Consider the following 26,988-nt stretch of genomic DNA (forward strand, 5'->3'; position numbering starts at 1 on the left):
TAACATCATCTGTGCCATTCAAAGTTATAAGCGAAATGAAACCCTATAATATCCCTAACTGGAAATTTTTTACCTTACCTGTCCTTTGGAGTAGTCTGGCTTGGAGACAGAAACGTATTCATCAGAAGAGCAGTAGAGCAACACTCATAAATAGGCGGTGTGTTTTTAACTCTATAAGACTGCTTCAGCTCTCCATACAATAGAGGCTTGTTTTGTGGCAAAGGGTTTCCTTCTCGGTTAGTAACTGTGCACCATTGTTAGCCATCAGAGTCTACACTGGATGCTTCTTCCCTTGCAGACATGTAATCTATTTTATACTCCTTCTTTGCAACTAGCAACTCTTTCTTGAAGTACGCTTATGAAGGCAGGTTCTACCTAATGGAAGCTCAAGTCACTTCTCAGGGAAATGCACAGCATTGGATATGAGCCTGCCATATCTTTTAACTTAACCAACATGTTCCTTGGAGTTTTTACCATGATGACAAGCCAAAGAAAACTGAGCTGCACCAAGATGCCAGCGATTCCTTGTAAAAAAATGTTGCCTTCCAAGTCACCAAAGAACAAATGCATTCTTCTAAATTCACAAAACATAATACAATACTGCTAGGTTTTCTTGATTTTTTAAGATGAAGAAACAAGATCTTCCTAACTGCCTAGGGCATCAAGGAGAGAAACCTCACTGTTTGTGTTTCCTATCTAAATATACTTCTATATCAATATAAAATGATTGTAGTATTTCTCCTAGCTGCAGTCATCTCTGCAAAGTGGATAATTGTGCCTCAGAGTCTAAAGAGTGTTGGTGTTCTTCAGGACATAAACTGCTACACAGGTAACTAAAAAATCATCTACTTTCATGGTTTAGGTATAATCATAAGGGAAAGACAATTGCTTGCATAATATTTTGAGGAGGAAAAGTTATTAGCAGAGTTTAAAGGTGTTGCTTGCTGGAATACAGCAATGCAGACTTGACAATTTGAAATTACTGTAAGTGTCACTAAATAAAGTAATGGGGTCAAATCTCATGTGTCTCTAAACTAGTACAGGTCCATGGAGTTTAACAGCACTGTGCTAATTACATCAGCGGAGAATTTGCCCTCTAGTTTCTTAAGGCCTGTCACAGACAAAAATGCTTTGCAAACAGACATTTATTCTCAATTTGCTATCCTTGGAGGTGCTTGTTTGTGTTTATACAGACGCAGACACTGATGCAGGGATAGGTCTGTGTGGTTCTCTGGCTCTGGCACGGCTACTAGCAATCCGTACGCTTTCATTTTGAACTCTGGCACCTCAGAACAAGCTGGAGAAGAACTAATAACTCTGCCTGGTGTCTCCAGGTCTAGAGAGATCTGAAATGCTTTTATTGATAGACGATGAACTCTGTTTGTGACTGAGGAGTATGGGGAGAGTTGGGACGGATTCTGCTTCTGAAAAAATATAACTATTGAACTACTTTTACTGAGGAAGGGAAAAAAGCGAGCAAATAAAACAACTCAATGTACTGTATATTAGGCCTGAATTCACCTTAGGCCCTTTATCTACTTTTTTCATCCTGTTTTCTCTCTGCTTTATTCCGTGCTCTAGCCTATGAGGATTTGACAGCATTGCTGCCCTTTAGCAATGCTTGCTCTACATGGGAGGTCAGCAAAATATTAGCTAGTTTAATGACACTCTCTGGCTCCCTAGGAGAGCAGCATTCATCATCATCACTTAAGAAAACACCTTATCTCAAGTAGACAAGCTCAAGCAGGTTATTGCATCCACATCCATTACAAGGTTGCAACATCTGCACTGAGGTTACCGAGAGTCAACATACGTTTTGCTGCTGCTTCAGAGAGAATTAATGTATTGAACCACAGTGCTAGCTAATTATCCATATCATTGACCCCAACACCTTAATGGAAAATATTGTTCACCCATTGAACAGCAGCTCATACAGAATTAGTGTTGCATTGAACATATTATAATTAAGGCTTGAAAGCACATATATTGTTAGAAAGAGGAAAAGAGGGCACTTTTGGTCTACCTTACTCCTGTGTTTCCCTTAGGTGCAACTCTAAGTGAATTTTAGTTCATTTATGTGTGTTGCAGCCTTTTGTCACACAGTGATGTCCAAGTTGCTTTTGTCTTGGGATCCTAAGATCATAGGCTCATAGGTTAATGCAGACTAGAAAGGGCCTCATCTAGCCCAACCTTCTGCTCACAGCAGGGTCAGATCAGACTCCTGAGGGCTTCAATAGCTTTGAGCAACAGAAACAATGCAGAGGTGTGAGCACAATGCTGCACCTCTTGACCGGATCCCTCGTCCTGATCACCGAGGCCACTGCACTGCTCTGAGTACCACAGCTGTCTCTGCTTCCCTGCACAGTACTCCATAATGTAGAACATTTGACTAGCTGTGTCTATTTCCTTTTAATTATACTCCTTACTAACATCCCATCACTTTGTCAGCACACTTGTAACACTAAGGTAGTAAGTCCCAAAACATAGGTCTGAATATAAAATTATATGTGGTTTCCCAATAACCATCTATTTTCTAGTTTATTTTCCATTATTAATTTTCTTCCTCTTTGCTAAATAGTCCATTGTCTTAACTACTATTCTTTTAAGTCTCTATAGTGTCCAATGAAAAGGAATTAGGCTTCTGAGTGTGTTCTCAGACTTAATCTTGCAATTATTTATTTCATATTGTTCATCACTCTGTCCAGGCTCTTTCTTTATGAAGGTTATTTGGCCTGAATAGATATCTTCAAAGTCTGAAAACTCAGTTTCAATAAAGTTTACAGATGCTTTCATCTTTATCAACATTACGGAAGTCTGTAGTGTGATTTTTAAATTTAGTGGCATAATGTCTTCCTTGGACTCATAACAATATTGATGAAGAGTTAGAAAAAGTGTAGTAACCACCTTTCCATTCTTTTGATTCTTCTCCTCCTTATTGGACTCAGAAACAGGATTATAGAATATAAAGATATGGAAAATGTTAAGAACATGTAAAGATCAATGCATAAGACTGAAAAGCGGAGATCCAAGGATTATATAGCATGTTTCAGATGGCTATAGATCACTCACAAAAGATTTGTTGCCCTGACCTTAAGGTTTTGGTATATTAACTGTGGTAGTATGTCAGTGTTTATGTAAAGCAATTTTAGGCAACTACTAAACTTTTACAAGTGCTCACAACTCTTAAATCCTTAAAAACGGAGTTCCTTTGAAATGAGCAAAACAACTTCATCTCATGGGAAACCTTTCATGAAACAGTCAGAGAAAAAATAATGGCTTCAGAAACTGAGATCCCTAAGGAAACACACGATCATTTGAAAGCAACAATCCACAAATTTGCTCAGGATGCAGCTGGCTGTTGAGAGTAACAACATCTTCCTAGTTTTGAACCTTTAACCAAATATCAGTATGAAGATTTAGGCACCAAAACCAAGACATTGTCCTTGGAAAAGCAAGTCTGACTTTGACTGAGCAGGAGGTTGAACTAGACAGCCTCCTCTGGTCCCTTCCAACTTGTGATCCTAAAAATCATGAATAAGAATATTTTTTTAGGATATATTCTTACATATTTAATTGTCAGTTTTATTACTGTTGGCTTAAAACTAGGCATTTTCTGAAGAAATTAAAAAAAAAAACAACAATAGCAAAGAAGCTGTAAAATTAAATTAAGCATCACTTTTTAATATGTAGGCCAGAAAATACAGAGTTTGTAAGGCAAATACAGTAAATCTATGCACATATTTTAGTGGATTAGATGTATAATACACGTGGATGACTGTCCTATGCTGTGTTTTATTTGCTACACTAAATGCATCATATCTTACAGACCACAGAGAATTTTGCTGCTGTATTAATTACATTTTTAAGTTATTTTCTAATCTTTGGACCATTTTAATACCTGACTGTTGTAGAGAGAGTGTATTAGAATTTCACACAGCACTGGTATTTGAAATAATTTAAATAGTAAGCAGAAGCCCTCTTTTTTTTCGTGTTCTTTCAGCCATTTCTATTAGTATCAAAGTGGTTGTTTTACATTATGTAAACATTCATTGTAAAAGCAAGGTGGATAGTAGGTTAACTCTTAGAAAAGAAATATATGCTATGATAACATTACCCAGTGTGGATGTGTTACGCTTAAGACATTAACTTCAGTATAAATCGTTCCTCATATGAAATAAAAGTGCTTTATTGCATTAGAGTAAGATCCTAAAACAGAGTAGATGGATGTTGTAGGATGTATTCTGGGTGTTGCCAGTCAATTGCTGCTCTTTTTAAAGTAAAGGATGAAATTGTAGACAATGATATCCAGAAGAACATAAAATTCTGATGTATACCCACAAAATCAATGACTATTTAGGATGAAGCTTGAAAACTTGGTATAAAACACTATCTTTATCTCATCAAGCTAGGCCTACATCTTGTCCCATTGAGGGGATTTATGGAGGCATTACTGCAGTATCTTTAAATGAATGTGAATTCCCTTGCTCCTTCAGGTCTAAGACACACAGTGGAACATTATGACCTGTTGAGATTTTTCTGAGCAGTAGCAAAGGTAATAACAGCTTCACTTACAGGGATATGGGAAATCACCCAATCTTTCCTTTTAAGATTCTCTTTTCTTGTGAATAATATAACCATAGCATAAAAGTATGTCTAGCAAAACAAGGAATTAATTTGTTTTCAGAGCTTCCTGGAAATTTTCTATCCATGTTCTTTCAGTAGAAAAAACATGTGTTGTGAAAATGAAAAGTTCTTTTGGAAATACCATTTTTCCGAGAAAGGGTTTTTTTCTGCCTTAAAAACGTGTCATATACATTTGGACTAAAAAGCTTATTTACTGTTCTTTTTTTTTTTCCCCAAGAATTTCCTCTCTACATTACTAACTAATCGTTAAGTAGCAGTTTTCATCAGTAGCTTTCAAATCAGTACAAAGGAGAAAAATGTCATTGTTCCTCCTGAACCTACGGCACAGCAAGGGGGAGGAAGGAGATGCTAAGTGGCTTGCATTAATCACCCAGCATGCCAGTGCAGCAAAACCCACCTCCCAAACCCTAGGATGGTTTTCCACCAACTTCTGCACAACTAGCCAGCACTCCTTGTATGCCCGCTCTTTTGGCAAGAATCCCACTGAAATCCTCAGCCCAAAATACCTTTAAGCATGGCAGAATCCTCTACGGATTTAACCTTCATATTTGAGCAGTTCATCTGCTGAAGGAACAACTCAAGGCTCAATTAGAAAAAAAAAATCTTCCCTTCCTTCTTGGTTCATCAGCTTCTGAGTATTGAGAGCCAAAGTACACGAATTTTTGTGCCTTGAATGTTTATTGTTTTACTTTGTAGCTCAGCAGACAAAGAAGAAGAGAGCAGGTGTGGAAGGCAGGGAAGAACAGTGGGACTCCTTCAAGACAGGAAAAAATACTCGCAGGCATGGGGAGAAAAAGAAAGAGTAAGTTGCTTTGTGCTTCCAGTGCCTACAGTGGAAGAGCTAAACTACATTCCCAACAGCAGTTCTGCCTCTTTCTCCATGCACATCATTTTTTGCATAATAAGAGAAAATGATACTTTGTCATGTTGTATTAAAGATAATTATCTCTTGCCATCCTTGTAGTTTTCTATAGTTCTACAGTTAACCCAGTTACAGTCCTTGATATTTGCACAGCAACTGGTTGTTACTGCCTCAAACAGAAAATCTTTGTTCGTGACAAACTCCACAGCATGGCCAAATTCAAGAACAGCTGTGGTCAACTCTTTGATTAGTTTTCATTCTTGAGAGCCTTTGAAAAAGGTCCACATGGTTGTGACACATCTGGAGCCTACGTCTCCATTAGAGAAAACAGTAATGATCTACACCATGAGCCATCAGTGCACAAGAGGAAGCAAATATCCATGGAAGTTTTACTGATTTCCACTTAGCTGTGAGGGTGGGAAAATAGTTTGGATCTAGTGGGGCTTGATATACTGATGGTAGCTGCTCTTCTAGTAGATGGTCCTTTGTAGGAAAACCAGTCCCCAAAGTAGACATCCAAGGGACCTACTCTGGAGCTCCTGGAGGTCTGTTCATTGACAAGGCCTGGAAACATGATTATGTCCTTGAGAATATCATGGTATTCTTCATGTTCTCTGATACAGTTTAATGGATGGCTTACAGAAAAATGTGAGTCACAACTGTAAAAACAGTCCAAACAGATGAAAACCAGACCAATAAAAGATTTCCCAAATGAGGGCAAGAGATAGTTATACATCTATCATTGAATACAATGTGCCTACCAGTGAATATTTTCGGAAAGCCTACAGGATGCAGACACTATTGGGATACCTGAGACACTCCAATGCATTAAAGGGCTTGCAGACTGTGAAACATAAAACCTCATGCTCCAATATTTAAGCACACAAAGACTTCGCTTTGCCTACAAGCTACCACTGGAGTCCTCCTTGTTTCAGGGCTTTCTCTCTCAGACTTGCAGGAGGGCAGAGTCGCATGCTAGGACAGCATACTTAGGTCCTCAACATGTATATTTACCTTATGGTAATACCTAAAAGCATCAGCTGAAATAACTCTACCATGCTGTGTAGGGTACCAGCACTCTAAAAGACAGTAGGATTCTCAAGCCACCTGTCATTTACATAGGCAAAAGAATGGGAGAATGTAAATATTATCATTCCCGTTGAGCAAACAGAGAGCTGGTATCACTGAGGGGGGTCAGGCAGATTAAAACCCAGATCTCGCGACTCCCAGGCCAGTGTCTGAACCATACAACCACAGTTCTGCTCTGGGTTGTGATCAGTGCGTATTGCTTCCAGCAGTTACCCTGTCTGATTTCCATATCCCTATTAAATTTTCTATAGATGATGTAAAAGGTCAGGGGGAAAAAAAGAAAAAGAAAAGAAAAGAAAAGCACATGCAAACATGTCAAGAAAAATGCCATCCCTTTTCTGAAAGCTTATTGTAAAATAAATAAATAACGTAGTATTAAAGAATGGAAAAATTACCAAGGGAGTCATAAAAAGTTAGCTTTAGGCCAGATAAATGTTGTTTTTCATTTCTATATAGTAAGTACATGAGAATATTTTGTGGACTAACAGTGCATGAATAATGTTTTATTAAAATGTATATCTTTACAGCTTTATTTTATCAGGTCCTTCAAGGCTTGGCATAAAAAAGGTTTAACAAGTTTGACACATGCTGATTTAGCATTTATACCACAAACTGAATCTGCTGCTTGGTGAGGGAAAATAGGCCAGCTTTCAAAATACAAACACTGTGAAGTATTCAAAGTGAAACAAAACAAAAGTGAGAAGTGGGAAGAACCAAAAAAAAAAAAAAGAAGAAGAAGAAAAGTGCAAACCATGATCATTCCAAAACCGCTGTGGAAAGGTTTTGAACCAGCTCAGAAAATATATTGCACTAAATTTTGCAGCACTGAAGTCTTAGCATCCAAGTTTCCTAACATAATGTGCAAGTCTGATTTGTAGGATTCAACTAAAAGTAGTCAGAGAGTTTTTCTCTCTTTTCTTCTTTTAAATTAGCATTTTATCAGGCTTTTCCTGAGCAATCTTAACATTTTCAGCTAATAAACACATTAGTCAAAAGAAAACATTTCTGGGAATGTAAAAGAGTTTTAAATTTTTAAATCAACGTCACATCATGAGTCATAGAAGGAGGTATTTTAGAAATCTCCTTGTTCAGCCCTATATCCAACCCAGAAGAAAGGCACCTGATTGTTCATTAGGGCTGTTATTTGCAAGTTGGTTTACAAGGCAATAATTACTTATTGCTGTAAACCCCAATATTTAGGAGGCCTTTTCCTGTGCTATGCTAAACTGTGACCTAGATTCCTGCGATACTGAAGTTAGCCAAACCTCAGCTAAACTCTTAACTAACCTGTCTTGTACAGGAATTTTTAAAATGTTTTTAATCACAATTTTTCTTTTTGTACAAACCCTGTACAGCTGGCATGTTTTCTAACTTTGCATTTCCATTATTAAAATTGCCAGATGGAGACGAGTTAAAATGATTTTTATTTCTGTTACTTTGATATTTTTGTACTTCTGCTTTTAAAGTAACCAGATGGAGGTTAGCTAAATCCTCTGAGCTACTTGTTTATGCAAATGGATTGTAGAGACAAGTATATAAATCTACACACTAAGCTTGCTGGAATCGCTACAGCACTGCAATAGGCAGAGGTTGGGTAATACATCGTTTTTGTTAACAGGGCATCATCTTTGTAGAGCTAATCAATAAACTAATTAAGATCTGGAGTTGTACCATTGCCCAGCTTCACGGCGAAACTTTTATGTTCTGTCTACATCTCTTCTCCATTTTCTATATTTCTGCCAAATTGCAGATGACAGAAATTTGCCTCTATCACGAAACATATCTGAACTTTTATTTCTTTGTATATTGAACAGCAGGGACTCACTCTACATCATTACATGTATATTAGAAGGAAAAGTAGTTATGTATGAAGCCCCTAATGTTATAAGATTAATCTAAAGATGCAGTATTGCGGAGGAATATGCTCTTTCTTGTGGTAAAAGGTGTGATAAAATTAACAGAAATTTTAAGCCAATTTTTGCCCTTTTAGGGTATATTTAGCATGAAACAGGCTCATGCTTTCCTGAATAAATAGCATAACTCTATACAACAATTGCCAATTTCTCTCTATTGTATGTTTTATTGCTGGGTGATTCAAAACTGAAAAAATGCTGAAATCATCCTAGGAAAAAAAAAAAACAGTTATATTGGGTAACGGGGCTAATGGAAAGTAATAATTGGGGAAGCTATAAAACTTGAAACTTCTCCAGTCTAATAATAAAGGAACAAATGTTAATTTTGACTGCTTTGCAGTAATCTGCACAAGAGAAGATTTGTATAGCAATAGAAATCTGATCAATGAAGAAATTGTCTTGGGATTTTCATACAAATTCACAAGCTCTGCAAATCTACATTTTCTGCTGACATATTATCCTGTTTGTTCAGTAGCCTCTCCTATCAATTTCCATTTCAAATTTAACTTCTAAACCCTTCGTGAATATAGTAAGGTAGTGTGACAACAGTAAAGCACTCTGAATCCATATAGCACTTTCTAACCAACGCTGCCTATTCTGTGGCAAATTTCTGTTAGCTTCAATGATAGTGGCTCTGAAACACTATCACAGATTTAATTTAACATCATCTTCCCACAATATTGCCTTCTCCGTAGTGTCTTCTCCTTCGTAACACTTTTTTCTTCTTTAGTTTAATCTTCTTTCCCATTTGGAGAGGGGAAATAAGGGTTAATCTCTGTAAATGCTCATTGATATAAAATCAGCTGATAGCTGTTGATGAGAGTGTTTGACGAAGCTCTGCAAAGCAAGTTCTTTTGCTTTGTTTTGTGCTGAGCTTTGTGGGCGGCTCAATTCTCTCTGCAGGCCTCTGCTCCCATGGAGTTGTCCAGATGGTCTGGCTCCGACCCTCTTCCCTTTCATGTGAGGTGGGGAGGTGGTGGGGAAAGTTTGTGTCTGGCTTAAATGACTCATCCCCCAGATCCCTGGGCCTCAGCTGCTATGCAATCCTCAGAAGATCCCAACACATGCCTTACACCATTGTTGTGTTGTTTTTTTAAATAATCTCATCACCACCTCTTGCTCCTTGAGCCCTGGAAGGATACAAGGGAGCAGATGTTGCCCCCACTATTAGCTCTAAGTTGTGAGGCAAGCTGGAGAGTGAAAGGCAGGACACATCGGGATGGCTCTGGCTGGCTACAGCAACAGTACAGTAGAAATTTCAGTGCTTTTGGCATGTTGGAAAAAGGCCAGTTTTCCAGGTTTGTGGAAGACATAACCTGACTGAGACATATTAGAGATCAGTCTCCCCCCATTCCCCACTACACAGCTGGTCGTACCTGTGCTCAGGGCTGGCTGAAAGCTGTCTGTCCGTGCTCAGCACAGCCTGACCCTCAGCTGATGAATTGTACAGCACAATACTAACGTTTCAATCAAATAATAGCTGGAGCAGCCAAGAGGGCTTTAAACTCACTTCTTTAGTAGGGTACTGTGAAGGTCCAGGCAGTCCAAACTCAAAATTGAACCTGTGCAGCAACAAACATGAAATAAATATGTCTTCTTATTGCTTACATGTCCTACGGATTAAAATCAAGGGAATTAGGAACTTATATAGAAAAATCTGATACAGTTGTCTTGTTGAAAGACTGCTGATTTGAATAAACAAATTTAGTATCTCTATTCGTAACCAGTCTAAAAAGGGTGGAGTGGGAAAAAAAAAAGGGTGAGTGGAGAGGATTTTAGGATCACAGGAGGACTGGGGTTGGAAGGGACCTCAGGAGATCTCCAGTCAAACCTCCTGCTCAAAGCTGGGCCAGCCATGAGGTCATACCAGGTTGCTGAAAAAGAGGAGTCTGCAAAAATGAGTCTATGTAAAGCATAAAACACACATGCTATAAAGTACTTGAAATCAAGATAATTTGTGGAATTAATGGATGGATAGAATAGGAGATTCTCAGAGTCTTGGTGCTGTGGAGCTCTGTGCAAGTTCATAAAGTCATGGGCAACAGGATCACAGCAGAAGCAGTGCTCTGTACTAAAACCACCACCTGCATCTGCATTAGCAGGACTGAGAGTACGCATCAATCAATAATATAACTAATAGTGCTGTAAAGGCGCCTACACTCAACTATTTCAAATAAGAGACACAAATCAAACCTCAGAATAAGATATATTATTCCATAAGCACCAGTCAGTAATGCATGGGAAGGAACCAAAGTGTGATGGGAGACCTCAGTTCCCGAGGCAGGGCTACTGTATCCATGCAGTTGGTAGCAAAATATCAACTATTATTTGTTTGGTTTTTTTAAGGAAAGTAATTCCAACCATAAAAGATACTGTGCTTAATGCAAACAAAGTCTGTTGTGGACTTCATTATGTTGGACAAAGATGAATTTGTCACTAGACTGGGAGATAGCAGTTGCCTAAGGATGAACAATCATGACATGATTACATTCAGTATAGCAAATCGAGTACATCCCTGCTAGTCATACACATACTGGTGCTTTAAAAGTTATAATTTTCCAAAGGAGAAAAATTTTGAATGAAACTGATTGGAAAATAGAAAGTTATTTATTCATGGTTTATTAGATTACCTTAATTCCACAGAAAGGAAAGAGGATACCTTACGCCATCTCAGTGGTATAGACAGCAACTATAGATATATAGAGATACAGCAAGAGAAAATGAGAAAAAAAAAAAAAAGGGAAATAGGGGTAAATTAAAAGTTATGAAATATGTAAGGTTGTAATAGAGAAGCCAAAGGCATAGCAGGGAGTGAGGGGTGGCTGTCAGGACTAAGACCAAGTGGGAGAAGCTGAAGGTGTGCCAGGAGCAAACAGCGATGCTATCGCTCAGGGGACTGTGAACATTTATTGCCACATTACTGGTATTGTTGTTGGTAAGGCAGTAACAGCTTGTGGCTCTGGGACAGACTATTTACTTGAAAGTGGTTCTTGTATCACTCTTTAATTTGGGAATTCCTGCCTTTAGGAATCCTTTTCTTTTATTATTGAAAATGACATAATTTCTAAAAATCCAATGTATTTTTCATTCACTAGGTTATTTTCTTAATTATATTTGCTGGAGATAGTTTCAATTGCAGTTTTGTTCACCTTCAATTTATGTTCTCATTCTAAAGCCTTTGGCAGTCTTTCAAAGAGTATCCATACACACTGAATTTCGTCTCTCAGCTTTAGATGATAGCTCTCAATAAATCCACAAGCAGTGCTTGCAGAGGGGAGAGCACCTTCGCTTTTCTCCTCCCCTGAGCAGAGCTCCAGAATAAATTATGATCCGCAACACTCCATTGATCTTGGTAAAGCTCTCCTTTCTGCCAAATTCAATGGCTGATGAAGTTGCAGCTACTATTTCGCAGGTCCTGTGCCAGGTTTTACAGCAGTTGGAGTAGGAATTAAAGAATCTGTAGTATCTGTAGTGCGGGGCTAAACTACAACACTTTGACATCTTCAAAGATGAAATAAGGCCCTGGAAGGAAGGGTGGCCCATATTCAAGGATCGCCTTCTCCAAGCTCAAGAGAGGTCCATCCCAACAAATTAGAAGTCAGGCAAAAATGTCAGGAGGCCTGTGTGAGTGAACAAGGAGTTCCTGGCCAAACTCAAACACAAAAAGGAAGCATACAAAGTGTGGAAGCAAGGAGAGCTAACCTGGGAGGAATACAGAAACATTGCCCAGTCATCCAGGAATGACATTAGGAAAGCTAAAGCCCAGATGGAATTTAATCTGGTCAGAGATGTTAAAGACAACAAGAAAGGCTTCTATAAGTATGTAGCTGACAAGAGGAACACTAGGGGAATTGTGTGCCCATTGCTCAGCGAAACAGGGGACCTCGTTGCACAGGATGTAGAGAAGACTGAGGTGCTGAAAGCCTTCTTTGCCTCAATCTTGACTAGCAAGACCAATTTTAAGGAATCCCAGGTCCCAGAGAGCAGGTGAAAAGGCTGGAGCAAGGAATATCTACTACAAGTGAAAGTGATTCAGGTTAGGGAATACTTAAATAACCTGGACAGACATAAATCCATGGGCTCTGATGGGATGCACCCATGAATACTGAGGGAGCTGGTAGGTGTCATTGTGAGGATACTCTTGATGATCTTTGATTGATGACGGTGATTGGGAAAAGTGCCTGAGGACTGGAAGAAAGTGAATGTCCCTTCTGTCTTCAAGAAGGGCAAGGAGGAAGACCCAGGGAACTACAGGTCAGTCAGCTTCACTTTGATCCGTAGGAACAAGACAGAATGCTTCCCATGGGAACCATTTCCAGGTACATTGAGGACAGGAAAGTCATCAGAAGTAGTCAACTTGATAAACTTCTGTGATGAAATGACTGGCCTGGTAAATGAGGGGAGAGAAGTGGATATTGTCTACCTGGACTTCAGCTGAGCCTTTGATGCTGTCTCCCACAAGATGCTCATAGAGAAGATGTGTGGGCTGGATGAGGAGACAGTGAAGAGGGCTGAAAAATGTCTGAACAGTCAGGTCCAGGGGAAGGTGTTCAGTGGTGCAAAGTCAAGTTGGAGGCAGGTAACTAGTGGTGTACCCCAAGGGCATGTGGTGGGTCCAGTCCTGTTTAACATCTTCATTAATGATCTAGATGATTGGGAGAGTGTACCCTCAGCAAATTTGCTGATGGCACCAAGCTGGGAGGAGTGCCTGATAGACCAGAAGGTCATGGTGCTATCCAGAGGGACCTCAACAGACTGGAGAAATGGGCTGATGGGAACCTCATGGAGTTCAACAAGGAGAGGTGCAAAAACCTGCCTTTGAGGAGGAACAGCCCCATGCACCAGTAGATGCTGGGGACCACCCAGCTGGAAAGCAGCTTGGCAGAAAAGAACCTGTGGGTCCTGACAGACACCAACTTGAACAGGAGCCAGCACTGTGCCCTTAAGGCAAAGAAGACTAATGGCACTCTGAGTTGCATTAGACAAAGTATGGCCAAGCAGGTCGAGGGAGGTGATCCTTCCCTTCTACTCAGCATGGATGAGGCCAAAGGCCAAAGAGTACTTTGTCCATTTCTGGGCTCCTTAGTACAAGAGAGACATGGACATACTGGAGAGAGTCTGAGGAAGGGCCACAAAGATGATTAAGAGTCTGGAGCATCCATCCTATGAGGAAGGGATGAGAGAGTGGCAACTGTTCAGCCTGGAGAAGAAAAGCCTCAGGGGGATCTTATCAATGTGTGTAAATACATGAAGGGAGGGTGCAAAGAGGACAGAGCCAGGCTCTTTTCAGTGGTGCCAGTGACAGGACCAGAGGCAATGGGTGCAAACTGAAACATTGGAGGTTCCCTCTGAACATCAGGAAACAATTTTCCACTGTGAGAGTGACTGAGCACTGGCACAGGTTACCCAGAGGTTGTGGAGTTTCCATCCTCTGAGATATTTGAAAGCCATTTGGACACAGTTCTGAGCAGCTGGTTCTAGGTGGCCCTGCTTAAGCAGGCGTTTTGAACTGGATGACCTCCAGAGGTCAGTCCCCTCCAATCTCAACCATTCTGTGAGAAACATATGATCCAAGAACTGAAGAAAATGTCTCAAGTTAGCAATATAGAGTTCAGTTTGTCTGGGATTATTTCAACCTTTTTTTTTTCATCCATTTGTGGAGTCACAGAAGTGTTCCATTAGAGGCAAAAAACCCCAACCTTTCCTAGGAAATTTAGGCCTGTTCATGATTAGTTCACTTTCTAGTTACTTTCCAAGGATCTAATGTCATTAAAAAAAAAAAAAAGAAAAAAAAAGGGAGGTGTGTTGGGATATCTAAAAGCAGCTCAAATTACTAAATGAGGAATAATTAGCAGGAACTGGAACTTCTCATTTGCAAAGAAGCTACAAACTAAAAAACTAAAAGAGAGAAATATAAATTATTTGAACAAACTATTATGAAATGCTACAGCATCTTCCCCTCTTGATTTCCTCATACAGAGACTGAACTCATTCCTGGCTGATGAAGAACAAACATAATTCAGCTCTCTAAAAACTCTGTCAGACAGGAGGAGTAGTGAAATCTAAGAAGGCCATACAGGATGATCTACTGATCTCTTCTTGCCAGACACACCAGGAACCTGTGAAAATAAGTAAGTTTCCTAAGGACATCCTATTTGTTGTTAGCAACCAACCCAATCCAGGCTTGGGGGACTCAGCCCGTGTTAGGTCCTACAACTTCCAGAGAAGCATGGATTTGCTGTCTAACAATTGACCATCCAAATGAGAAAACACGGATATTTTGCTCCTCTACGGGCCAAACTATACAATATGCAATTTTCAAGACATTCAGTGTCTAGAGGGCAGTGTAATGTTCTAGAAAGCTGGTTCTATTAATCTAACTCTTTTTGTAGTCTTTATTGGTAGAATTTTGTCAGATGAAGCAATGAATGTCTATGCCCGAGGTTTAGAAAGTAATAAAAATGTTTTAATTTCAGCATGGGGGCCCATGCTTCTCTTTATTGGAATCACAGGCCAGGCCTTGTCTGAGAGAAAAATCACTACAGTGCTTGGACTTCTGTAAATGAGGTCAGCAAGAAAGAAAATTGTGACATGAGATGTTGAATATTTTTGAACGGAAGGAATGGATCTCTTGTAAACAAACTGTATGTGTGAATATGACCTGTGTATATAAATAATGTAATCTAGGCTACAGTACCTATTAATGCTTTGAAAGATATAAAACTTTCATGAAGAGATGTAGGAAGTAATGGAATAGCCAACATGGGAATGAATGAACACTTACGTGATGCTTTTTTTTAAAAAAAGCATCAGCAATAGAAAAAACATGGTACTGCTTTTTCACAAATGGAGGAAGATTCTTTAGATAATAAAGACAAATAATTGCACTCAATGATTAAGGAAAAAAAAAAATAAATCAAACCTTGATTTCCCCTGAGTTAGGAAAAGGACCTTTTTAGTTAACATCCTATATGGATAAGTTAATTCCAGCTTTCTGTTGATGAAGTAATACTGTTACGAAACTCTCTCCTGTACTATTTTCACAGGGATAACATATTTGATTTTTGTTTTGTTGTTGTTTTTTTTTTTTTTCCTCAGGAGAGCAACAGATTATTGCAGTGTGCTCCATAGTGCTTTGTTTAGATATACACACACCCCTATACATGGATTTGTAGATGCTTGTGCCTATGCAAGCAGATAAGCACTTCTAAACAAAGGCTCCAGGGGAGTTACATGCCCAGAATCAGGACACTTAATTGGTTTTTGTGCCTATAAAACTCTCCTGCCAGCTGTTACGGCAAAAAGTATTCTTCCCTTTTTGTCAGCTCTCTCTGCCTTTGTAATAGGAAGGGACGATGAAACAGTGTCAGCTCTAGTGAGTCCAGCAAATTTGAATCCTGATCAGCGTCAGACACAAACTCTCCGTGCTAGTGCAGTTCATACACAGGCTAAAAGGATGCTTCTTCATGCCTTTATATGAAATATGTATGCGATTCCTCTGACATCTAAAGCATTTTCTCTTTCCCCACTTGCATGTCATCATCTTTAGGTCGATAGCAAAGCACACAGTCACAGGGGATCTTTAAAGGATATAAGGTCTATATACAGGGTAGGTGTTTGTGGCTGGCACTTTCAAAATTATGTGCCTGAATGTAGTTTAATAAAGATGAATTTCAGAAATGGAATATTTATTTCACCATTTTCTTAGTTTCATAATTATTCCCTTTTGCTATTTTCCCCTTATTTCCCTCTAGGACTTTGGAGTTTTTAAATTATTTTCATTTTATAGGGTATGGTATAGTTGAACACTTTTTAAAGCTTCAGAGGTTCCTTGCTTTGCTACAGCAGCTCTTAAATTTTTTAACTGGTAGAAGCCATCTGTCTCAACAGATCATGTTCTTTTACACTGAATGACGAACCAGTATTTCAGTTGATTTAGACTTAAAACAATCTTGGAAAGGAGGGAATTTCATAAAGCTGCCAATTTTTGTGTTTTCTACTAGTTCCTAGTGTTCTGCCCTGTGGATTGCTAGGGTGGTATCTATCCCTCCCAGATGGGAAAGTAGGGCACAGATTAAAAAATAGTTTTCTCAATGTAAAGAAGAAAGACTAAGAGGAATTAACCGAATATCTTCATCTAGTCCCTTAGCAATAATCATCCTATTCTCTGGACTTCTGCAATGGATAGAAAAGCAGAGGTAAATATCTGAAGAGTCTGTTAAAGACACATATGGATATAAGGCCATTCATTTTCCTTTGTCTCTTTGGAAATAATTTCCTAAACATTTTATCGTATGCATTCAGAATAATTTAATTACTCTTAGATTTATACTTCAGTGCTGCATGAGATGGCATTCAAACTGTATAAATGCAGCTGTGGTCCATGTGAAAACATGGCCTTCATAACAAAGCTCTTATTAAGGTCATTACTGAAGTTTTTATTTTCTGGACTACGTTACGGAGGCAGCCTGAACAATAACCTTTTCATAAGGATTCATAAGAACCTCTTGGTGTTCACTGTATGACCTGACACCAAAAGAATGGAAATGAAAAGACAGACAGTGTCAGCTTTGGCTTTTCAGTCTGCTGCGGCGCTGGAACAGTTAATGGCTGCTATTTTCCTCTCTACCAAATTTGACCCATGACTCTCCCGAATGGAATGAAAGAAGCAGATTGGGGAGTGCAAGTAGCTCTTTTTGAACAAGTCTGGCAAATACAAGGACCTTTTATTTTCTTTCATTCTTTCCTTTGGGTTAGGAAGGGCAAGCCCTGCCTCGGACTACAGCAGTGTTCTCACTGTGCCAATGCTGCAGAATGAAGAAACCCTTCTGCTAGCCAATGAAGAGAAATTTAACAGAGGACATAAATGTTTGGCTCATATGCTGTTTAAAGTAAACTACAAACATCTTAAAAACAATTAAGGTGATGGGAGTTTGGAGAAGACTGTCTCTTCAGAGAGGCTGGAAAGCATTTCTCCCATAATAAAGTATGCCGTAATAGTAATTTTCTGCTAGGTGAATAGGCACAAAACACATCTTTGTTCATAAGGCTTTTTATTGTAGCAGTTGTCATGAGCAAAGCCTGAAAGTACTTGAAAATCCATTAAAATCACAATCTGTATTAAAAAATACCATCTCTTGAAAGTTTGTCTCTACAGACTTTGTAAAAGTGAGAAGTCAATAAGTATGAGACACATTTATGTAATTTAAGATTAATGATTAACTGTTAAAGAGCAGGCTTTGTACAATTAGGCCTGCTGTTTAGCAAAGAAACAAAACCCATAAATCTCTGCAGCTGCTGGATGAGGCCAACTTCTAAGTTGCTGTGTGTGATAAGATGCACTGAATCCCAGACTGGTTGGCCATTGACTGGCTGTGAATCAGCGATTACTGACTGTCTCGGGGCTGTTTTTCAGTTACAGTACTCTTTCCCAAAGGGTAATTGTCATTTGGATTTATGCCTGTTTGTAACCACTTTTACTCTGGTTGCATCCAAGCACTGGTGCACGACTTTGTGCATTTCTTAAACTTATGACTTACAATTTCTTATCTCTTGGATCAGAGATTTCACCAAGAGACAATGGACTTGCTTTAAAGATTTGTAATACTTGAGTTTACTCATATCAGTCCTAGAAGTCAGATTTTTTTTTTTCAACAGAATTATTTTTCACATATCCAGGCCTTGAACAAGTGCCTGAGTTCCCAAATTAAAACAGCATCTTGCCAACTTTAAAACATTTGGCTGGTCAGCAGGAAAGGAAAAGCTGCTTGTAAAGCACTGGAATGCATTTTCAATTAGTCACTCCATTGCTTAAAAGGAGAGGCATTAGGCACAGGGAGGAGAAGCAGGGGGGTGGCAATGCTGATGGGGAGGGACAGCATGAGACAGTCTGGAGAAGAGCCTTTATCAGCCCACAACAGCAGCCCTGAAGTTAGAGGCCACTCTTTAATAGATAAGCTTTTGTTTAACAACAGACTCCCCGAGGAGAAGTTTTCACGGTAAAAGACCAGGATTTCTTTCAAATAACTTAATACTGTTTCATATGGAAGAGCAATGGAAAATATGTGTTGGAAAGATGCTAGAAAGTTATTTATTTCTCTATTATTGCCTGATAACCAGGCTGTTGAGAATCCTGACTAAAAAGTTGTGCTTTGGCAGTCCTTCCTTGGCTCCTAAAATATTTTGAATGAGATAACACCCCTGAACGAAGATAAATAACCAACCCAGACTGCTTACTATACTTGGTTTATTTTCCTGACCAACACTATGAAGTCCTCAGTCCAACAGGTTTCTGGTAAAGAAACAGTTGGGAAAAAAAAATGGCATGACATAAAATTGTCTTTCTAATGCTCAGTAGCCATCATTGCTTATGCTTTTTTAAATGCTTTGTCCTGTACTTGACCTTCGAATGTTTGTAGCTAGCTGATCTGGAACTTTTTTGACTCCACAGCTGTCTAAACTAAGGATGATGACATTGCTTAGAGATCCTTTTGTGCATGTGTCTGTATATATGAACATTGTTTTCAAAAGCATATATATATATTTACTTTAACATGAGTCAAAATCTTGGAAAGCTTGTACTTCTTTATCATATTAACCGAGAACTGCTGAGCTCTCGCTGGTGGGATATGTTATGGCATGACAGACCCAAGTTATACAATAGGCTGGATTTCAGCAGGTAGAGGAAACTTTCAGCACTGTTGCCTTCTGGCTAACTGTAATAAATTTGCTTAAGTAATATTTCACAGATGTGCTGGCTGTTTCTTGGCAAACAAGCTGAAGATCATAGGAAATTTCTTCACTTAAAGCACAAAAATAAAAGTTTCGAGGACAAAGTCCTTAACCGCAACAGAAAAAAAAACCACTTAGCTAAAAGATGGACTGGAGTACTGCTATCCAAGCACAAGAGTTAAAATAATTTTGCAGTTAGTTTCTGTTTCTGTTGTATTTGTTTTCTCCTACTATAGCTACATACATACATAAATACATGAAGCTGTTTTGGAAAATCAGCTGTCACAAGTTTCTCTGTGCTAAACTTAATCTTCTAGTTTTATTTTTAGAAAGCTTGTAGTTGCTTTCTTCAATGTTGCAGGACAAGCTGGCAAAATTCCAGCCAGGTCCAGCAAAATGGAGACCTGGCTTTTGTTCCAGACATGAAAACTTTAAGACAGAAATAATAAAAATAACCATAAATAATTCCAAATGAGAAAGGAATAAGAATCTTTACTCCTACAGCATAGTATTCACGTGGATATGTTGTAGGAAATAACGGAGTGTTTTCTGTGGGAGAGCAGTGAGAAATGTGTATAAAATATACTTGTTAGAGATAAAATTCTTGAAATTGAGATAGTTTGTGGAATTTCTGGATGAACAGTGTAAGAGACACTTGTCATCTTGGTGCAGTGGAGTTCTGGGCTGGCTTGGCATTGACCTGGCATGGAGGACAGGGGTTGAATTGTTTTTCTTGGCCTTGGTTTCTCCATATACATCGGGAGAAACTGTGGTCCTCCACCTCATGTGTCTAGACCTTGAAGCCCAGGAATATAGGAACATCCAACCTTAATGTAAAGGTCTCTTACCATTGTACCTCTCAACTACTTCTGACCTGTACAGAAACTTAGCTCCCCAACTGGGGTCTAAAGGCAGAGCATCATTCCCTCTTTCTTATCTTGATGTGCAACAGTGGACGGATAGGATGTGACAAGGACTCAAATTGGGATTACTAAGAGGACATGATAGAACAGGGTAGTTTGAATTTTTTTTGGTTGGCACGCTAAGCTTCAAAACTTTCTTCATTTGAGCCTGGTCATCAATATAGAAGTTTACATAGGAAAGTATATTAATATAGCTCTAAAACAAGCAAATGTAACAGTAAGGAAGAGAGGAAAGAGCAAAGGTAGTGTACTGTAAGCACTTATATCCTTCCCAGCCTCAAGTGAGGGATTAACCTGTGTTACAGTGTTTACAAACTTTCGGGAAGAGAGGAATAGACACTGTCCAATCTCTTTTTAACTGCTTCCCACACTAAAAATGAAGGTTTCCTCAGCTCCACAAAGAAACATATGACAGGCGGCAACTGAATTTCACTTTCCATGACAAGCATCTAACTCATCTCCTGTAGGTAAATAAATATATGGCCCCAAAGCTTCCAGAGGTGGACACAACCCTTATCTCTGAAGAAGTGCTCAGACATATGTGTGTATCAGGCGAAAAACACCTTGTGCTGCAATGGTGTTAAGAGGGAGGTGGAGCATGTGTAACTCCCCAGTTGTCCTCCACCCTTGTCCCCTAGATCTGCACCTGCAATCTCACCATCAGCAGGCTCTGATGTGTTTATCCTTGTCACACCCCTCAGAGATAAGCAAAGCTGTTGGAGCCATTGCCTAGGGGAGGATGTAGAATCAGAGGTCTGGACTTGGGGCCTGATGCTAAATTGATCAACGGATATGGCCCCATGTGCTGAGCCAGGATCTGGACCAGGCTGAGGGGTGGAAAAAGAGGCAGGAGAGAACTCAATGTACTTTCTCCTAAATGAGGGGTCAATAATGCACTGGTCTTTGAACAAAGAAGGCATTTTGTATCTGAGTAGTTTAAAACTGGTTGGTTTTGGTCACAAAATCTTTTGGCGGCAGTAGGAAGCCTCAGTGTCACCTTCTGGCAAGGGTGAGACTGTGCTGCCTCTGTACTATAGGGACACCAGCAAGGGGAGGTTCAGGCTGCCCCAAATGAGCCTACAGCATAGAAGAGAGCCCTGAAAACTGTTTAGACATAAGTCGAGTTTTATCTCACCAAAGGAGGAGTTGAAGGAAGATTTAAACCAGACTCAAATGTTTATTATGCCTTATTATAACCTTTATTATGTTTCCATGAGTGTGTGATGTCACACTACCAGATCTTTACGTGACCATTGTATTACTACTCCCATTTAACATACAAGGGCTGATCTTAAGGTTGGTTTGGGTTTGGTTGTTTTTTTGGTTTGTTTTTTTTTTTTTTTTTGGAGAACTGGTGGCAGAGAGAAACTAGCAGCATATGCATATAGTATAAATAGCAAAGTGGAAGTATTTGTCATTTGGGGTAGTTTTGCTTTTTTCCCTCCAGAATTTTAATTTAAGAATTTCCAGAAATCCCAATGAATCAGTGGAGCTCCAGGAGAGGTTATAGTCATTCACAGGATGAATGGAAAAGATTTAAGGGGAAAAAAAAAAAAAAAACGATGCAAAAGAGAAATATTTAAATGCAGGGAAATCAATGTCAAAAAGTGTTACGGAAACACAAAAGAAGCCAGTCATCTAGATTTTCCTAAATAAACACACGCTAACAGCAGTTACATTTTTCAGATCACCATAGTGATCTGGAGGATGCTTTACTATTTAATTTTTAAGTAGTAACAAAAAGAAGAAATGGATTTAATAGAATTATATAGAGACCTTTTCTCCTTTCAAACATCCAAAGGGTTACATCTGTCTTTGCATTATTAGGCTTCTTATTATTCCACCACAATAACAGTCTTGCTATAAATCAGACTGCTTTCAGTCACAGCTTCAGCTTACAAGTCCACCAAGTCTAACAGATTATTAAAAAATAAAGGGGGGAGAAAGATTATTCGTATTCAAAAGGTTGTAAACTGTTTTTAATGTGTGTATCCATCTGTTTATATGAGGGTGGGGGGTAAGGGGAGGAGGGAAGGGTGGGAGAGGAGTTGCGTTAGGAAGTCCCACCTTTAAAAGTGTCAAACTCCAACCTGCACGGAATGGCGAAAGGGAGACCCCCAACAACCTTCAGAAAATAATATAAAAGCAAACCTCAGAGGCAGAAGAAAATACCCAAAAGGAGAAGACTGCAGCTTGCAGTAATCTGTAAATGATTGCTGGCAAAGACTGGAGGCTTCAAGCTTGAGCTGTGTTTGTTCCAAAAGAAAGCCAAGAAGGACGGTGTTAATAAAGAGAGATTTAACTGAGGGCTGTGCTTGGAATAAAGTGGGCTACAAAAAGGTCAAATTTGATCAGTTGGAGCAGATTACAAGGGCTTTAAAAGGTAGTGGTGAAGAAATGAAACTGGGACTGTGAAGCAATATAGCACAAGATTGATTTTGGGGGTGGAGAGAAGCTGGGACAAGTGCTTATCAGCTTGAGAAGGAGGAAGAGCTGTGCTGGGTTTGTTGTCATTCCCACACTGAGTAGAGTACTTGCTGCTTTTGTGGTTAGGCTTCCCTGCCGTGGTTTGTTGTGTTGTTTTTTATTTTTTAATATATATATATATATTTTATTGTTATTCTTACTACAATGGTGTCTATAATCTCTGACTTGGATCCTCTGAAAAGCTGGAAAGTTTTAAGGTAGGCCTATGTTTTCTTCTGTTTGGTAGAGGCATTTTTGGTTTAGCCCTAAATTAACTGGAGCTTGAGTTATAATCAAACTGTGAGCCCTGGGCTTAAGTAAGAGAGGAGTTTCTGGTAATTAGAGCCCTTTTAAGACACAGCAAACCTTTAAGCAGATGTTTAGAGAGACCCGAGGGAGATGTTTTTAAATATACTCCTCGGTGTTACAGTGCAGTGAGGAATTTTTTTTTTTCCTTTCTTCTTTTTTAGGGAGAGATCGCTCAGTAAATTCGAGTTAATAGTAAAGGCTCACACCAGTTGAAACGGCAGGATTAACTCTCTGCTTTCCTCACTATGCTTCGCAGGGGAATGGGGAGGAAACTTCAGAGGAGCAAAAAAGCAGTGTGAAAGTTGATCAAGAAGTAGAAAATAGTCTTGAGGGAAGGAAGGGGGACAAATGTGCTTGTTTCGTTTTGTTGTTGGAACTTCCACAGTTTGTTGTCCCTCTAAGGCATGTGTTTGATACTTAAAAGTTGCTACTGATTTTTACTTTCAGCACTGCTATCTTTTATTTTGAATAGTGTAAAATGGTAATTCAGACTGCTAAAAAGAAAGATAAGGGGGAAACCAAAATCACCGCTAATGTCTGCTGCAGATATTAAAACTTCACAGTGTTAAATCTTCGCGTTTACTGTTGTTCGCAGTGCCTGGTTTTGCCGGTTGAGAATCTGGACATGTAAAAAGTTTGCAGATGGTTTGCAGAAACTTCCCTAAAACATTGGAACCATCTGGGAATGTAGATGGCAAAATTATACAATTAGTTAAATATAAAGTTTATTTCCTTCAGCTCTTAAACAAAACATGAAGCTGCACCTAGTAGAGTATTTCTATTTTTTTTAAGGGAGTAAATCACAGGGATTTTGAGGGGGTGTGTGAATTGTGATAGTATTGTAATATATAGTAATAATAATATATGTATAATAATGATATTTAAAAGTGTACTTGAGCTTATTGCTACAATGTTTCAAAGAACTTAATGTGTCCTGAGCTGAAACAGGAAAACTAGCCTTTCAAAAGTCAAATTAGAAAGTCTACTTACATGACTAGGGTTTTTTTTTCCTGATATTTGCAGAGCGTTGAGCTTTGTTTTTTCAGAAGTTTACATTTCTCTGACCATCTTCTGAGCCTGTATGTAGGAATGTGGACTAAGATCCTTTATCCTTGTCTGTGGTATGAGACTTGACATAGCTGTCCTAGTGCAAGTTTGGGGTTGTTTTTTTTTCTTTTTTTAAAAAGTCATTTAGGACTCTCAGCACAGAATGATGAGTTTCCATTTGATTTCCAAAACTTCAATGCAGATGTTAGCTCGCATGTAGTGATGTGTGGGATGGTGGAGTGCAGGGCTGTGATTGGCATCTGGGGTGGGGTGGTCGCCCTATGGACCAGAGCTGGGGTGACTTCTGTGAGTCACCACCAATGAATGCCAGTAAAGTACTTTTGCAGAGCTCCGTATCTATTGTCTTACAGCCTGTGTGCTCCAGAAAAGCTACCCTAGGAATTATTTTAAAAGTTTATCTAACTCTATGAGATTACTTCCTCTGCTAGTCAAGTCAGGTGATACCTGGGTTTTGCTGAGTTGAGGGATGGCACAAAGAACTTCAAAGTCGAGAAGATTTAAGGAGGAGAGACTCTTGCCCTCTCAAAGAATCCTATTCTTATACAAAAATGATGTGTTTACATGGCTGTAGAAGAAATATCTCCCGGGCACGCCTTTCCTAAAGCATGACTGAAGTTTCCCAACTTTGTGTGTGAATCTTGAGATTACGGCTGTATGGACACAGAGCAGGTCAAAGATGTGATTAAGTCAATTTTACCAGACATTTCTTTGTGCAGTTACTGTGTGTGGTTACAGCAGCAGCTCTGCACGGATGTGACATTGTGCAGATCAACTGCAGGAAGCAGAGGGTTAAGAGGTGGGAAAAGGCAGTATGTAATATAAGTGAGATGATCACTGATAATTAAAAAAAAAAAAAAAAACCAGCTAGAAGTTAACATGCAGCTCATCTGGCTTGCAACTTGTTAAATTGTAATGCCACTTCTACCTTTTCTTACAAATTTTAGTTCCTCTTCTGCCGGCCAGTTTCCAGCCTTGCTTGATGCTTCTGAACTTACTGGTTTTAGTGTCTGCCTTCACACATCAAGGCAGCCTGTAGCAAATATTTATAAGAAATAGAGGAGTATTTCTATGTGTTTCTCTTAGTGGCACAAAGCAATTCTTCAAGATTCAAATGAAATGTGGTAGCAAATGCTGCGATCAGCTCAAGAGCAGTGTCCTACAGTGGCAAATTCTCAATTATGTTTTCCTTGTGCACCCCTTGTAATTTATTCTGTGGCTCGCTCACAGTTTGAGACCTGTTTAGCAGGGAAAAGACTGAAGGATGCAGATCTCATGGGGGCTGATAATTGCATTGGGGCTTAATAATTCCCAGGGGCTCAGAGCAGCTACGGGCTGCCTTGCTGCTGGCTACTCCCGTCTCAGCTGAGCTCTGGCTCCTCTGCCCTCCTCCCCAAATCCCCTGGAAGCACATCCTCTGCTCTCTGAAAAAAAAAAAGATAATAATAATTGAAAAGGTACAATATAACAACAGACAAGGCTGTGGCTGGCAGTGGATCCTAAGGGGTGGGAGAGGTGGTGCTGGAGGATGGCAGGGGATTTTGCTGGACTTCACCCACAGGGCTAGGAGAGCAGCAGGGGTATTAAAATAAATAAACTGCAATATATGGTATGTGTATATATAATATTACATCAGGGATACAATATTACCTCTTTCATTGTGTCTGCCCGGGGTAGGACAGCAAGAGCTGCGATACTCAGCACCCACTGGCTTCACCTTACAGCAAGGGGAGAGGAGTTCAGGGGCTTTAAGCACAGTTCAATGTGCAGAACAAAACCCACTTCAGAAAATATTTTCTTTCATTGGATTTCTTGATAGTGATCTGAATATTGAAGTTATTGGAAAGTAAATCTGTGAGAGCTTCTGGATTTATTTTTTTCTTCCCCTCTTGTTGTCTCTTTTTAGATAAGCTCCCAGCAAAACATCTATGCTTTGACATTAACACGCTGCTGCCTGATCTTCCCTTATAGATGCCTTCTCACTATTCACAGTGAGACTAGAATAAGTGCCATGTCTTTTGTACTCCTTGGAGCCAGGAGAGACTGGCAAAACACCAGGCCTTTTTAAAATCCTTCAGAGCCTTAGCTCTGTGTGCTCGCCCAGCTCTCTGCCAACACAGAAATCCCATTTACCTGTCTCCAGAATTATACGGGAGTTGGGATCTAGCCCAAGAGAGACCAAGATCAATTGCTGTGACTCCAGAGATGTCTCTAATCCCTGTTCAAAACTTTCCCTGTTCTTCTGGTTTTGTTCCGCTTACGTGACAGAGACAGCTTTGGTCACTGTTTCTGAAGACAGAGCCTGGCAAGGAGAGGCACAGAAAAAAAAAAAAAAAATCCCTCAAGACCATGTCTCCTTTGTGGCTTTTCTCCCTTAATTTGGCTCCAACAAGGCTAAATGCAGCACTATAAATCACATTCATTACCTGTACAGGAAAGACCTTGCACCCCTTTGCATTCCTATCTGAAGAAGTATGCGACCTTTCTATGTCTTTTTGCTAAGGGAAAAAAAAAAAAAGTTGTTTTTAACTGGACTTAGCAACCTCAAGGTGAAATCCAAGCAAAGAGTAGGAGTTTTCACTCAGATGAGCGGTCAACTTACAGTCTGTGAAGCAGCAAATCTTGCTGTACTGCTCCGCATGCAGATGACCTGAATTTCACAAGCCCTATTGAACTGGCCCATACAACTTGGCTAGTAGAGTTGGGAACATCTTGTTTGGAACACGTCATGTGTCAAGCGGATGTACCAATTCAAATGTTCTCTCCAAAATGCCTTTTCCCACCACACACACCATCCAAACAGCCTGTAAATGGTTCAGCTTTTCAGGAAAAAAATGTTTTTCAGGCTTGGCAAGTCTGTCCATGAGGAGCAATTTCAGTCTTGTTGGTGTTTGTGTTATAAGTTATTTTGGGCAAATGGTCCTATCCCCACATCCCGCTCCTGTGATTGCCTGTGAATTAAGATGGGTTAAAGAGCTTCAAGGTA

General features: G+C 39.5%; 1 protein-coding gene across 4 annotated transcripts in view; it reads left to right on the plus strand.

Moving 5' to 3' along the window:
- CELF2 (CUGBP Elav-like family member 2) overlaps positions 1–26,988 on the plus strand; it is a 565,018-nt gene that overhangs the window by 161,013 nt on the left and 377,017 nt on the right. The window contains exon 1 of one of the 4 annotated variants that reach the window (XM_086744879.1): positions 22,710–22,846. The exons of the other annotated variants lie outside the window; for them this stretch is intronic. Coding sequence (XP_086601005.1) covers positions 22,794–22,846 — 53 coding nt within the window. The 5' untranslated portion in view covers positions 22,710–22,793. Of the gene's footprint in view, positions 1–22,709; positions 22,847–26,988 lie in introns of those variants that run through there. 4 annotated transcript variants of the gene reach the window in all.

Source organism: Chlamydotis macqueenii, chromosome 1 (assembly GCF_036417535.1).
Source record: "Chlamydotis macqueenii isolate bChlMac1 chromosome 1, bChlMac1.mat, whole genome shotgun sequence".
Taxonomy (NCBI): Eukaryota; Metazoa; Chordata; class Aves; order Otidiformes; family Otididae; genus Chlamydotis; species Chlamydotis macqueenii.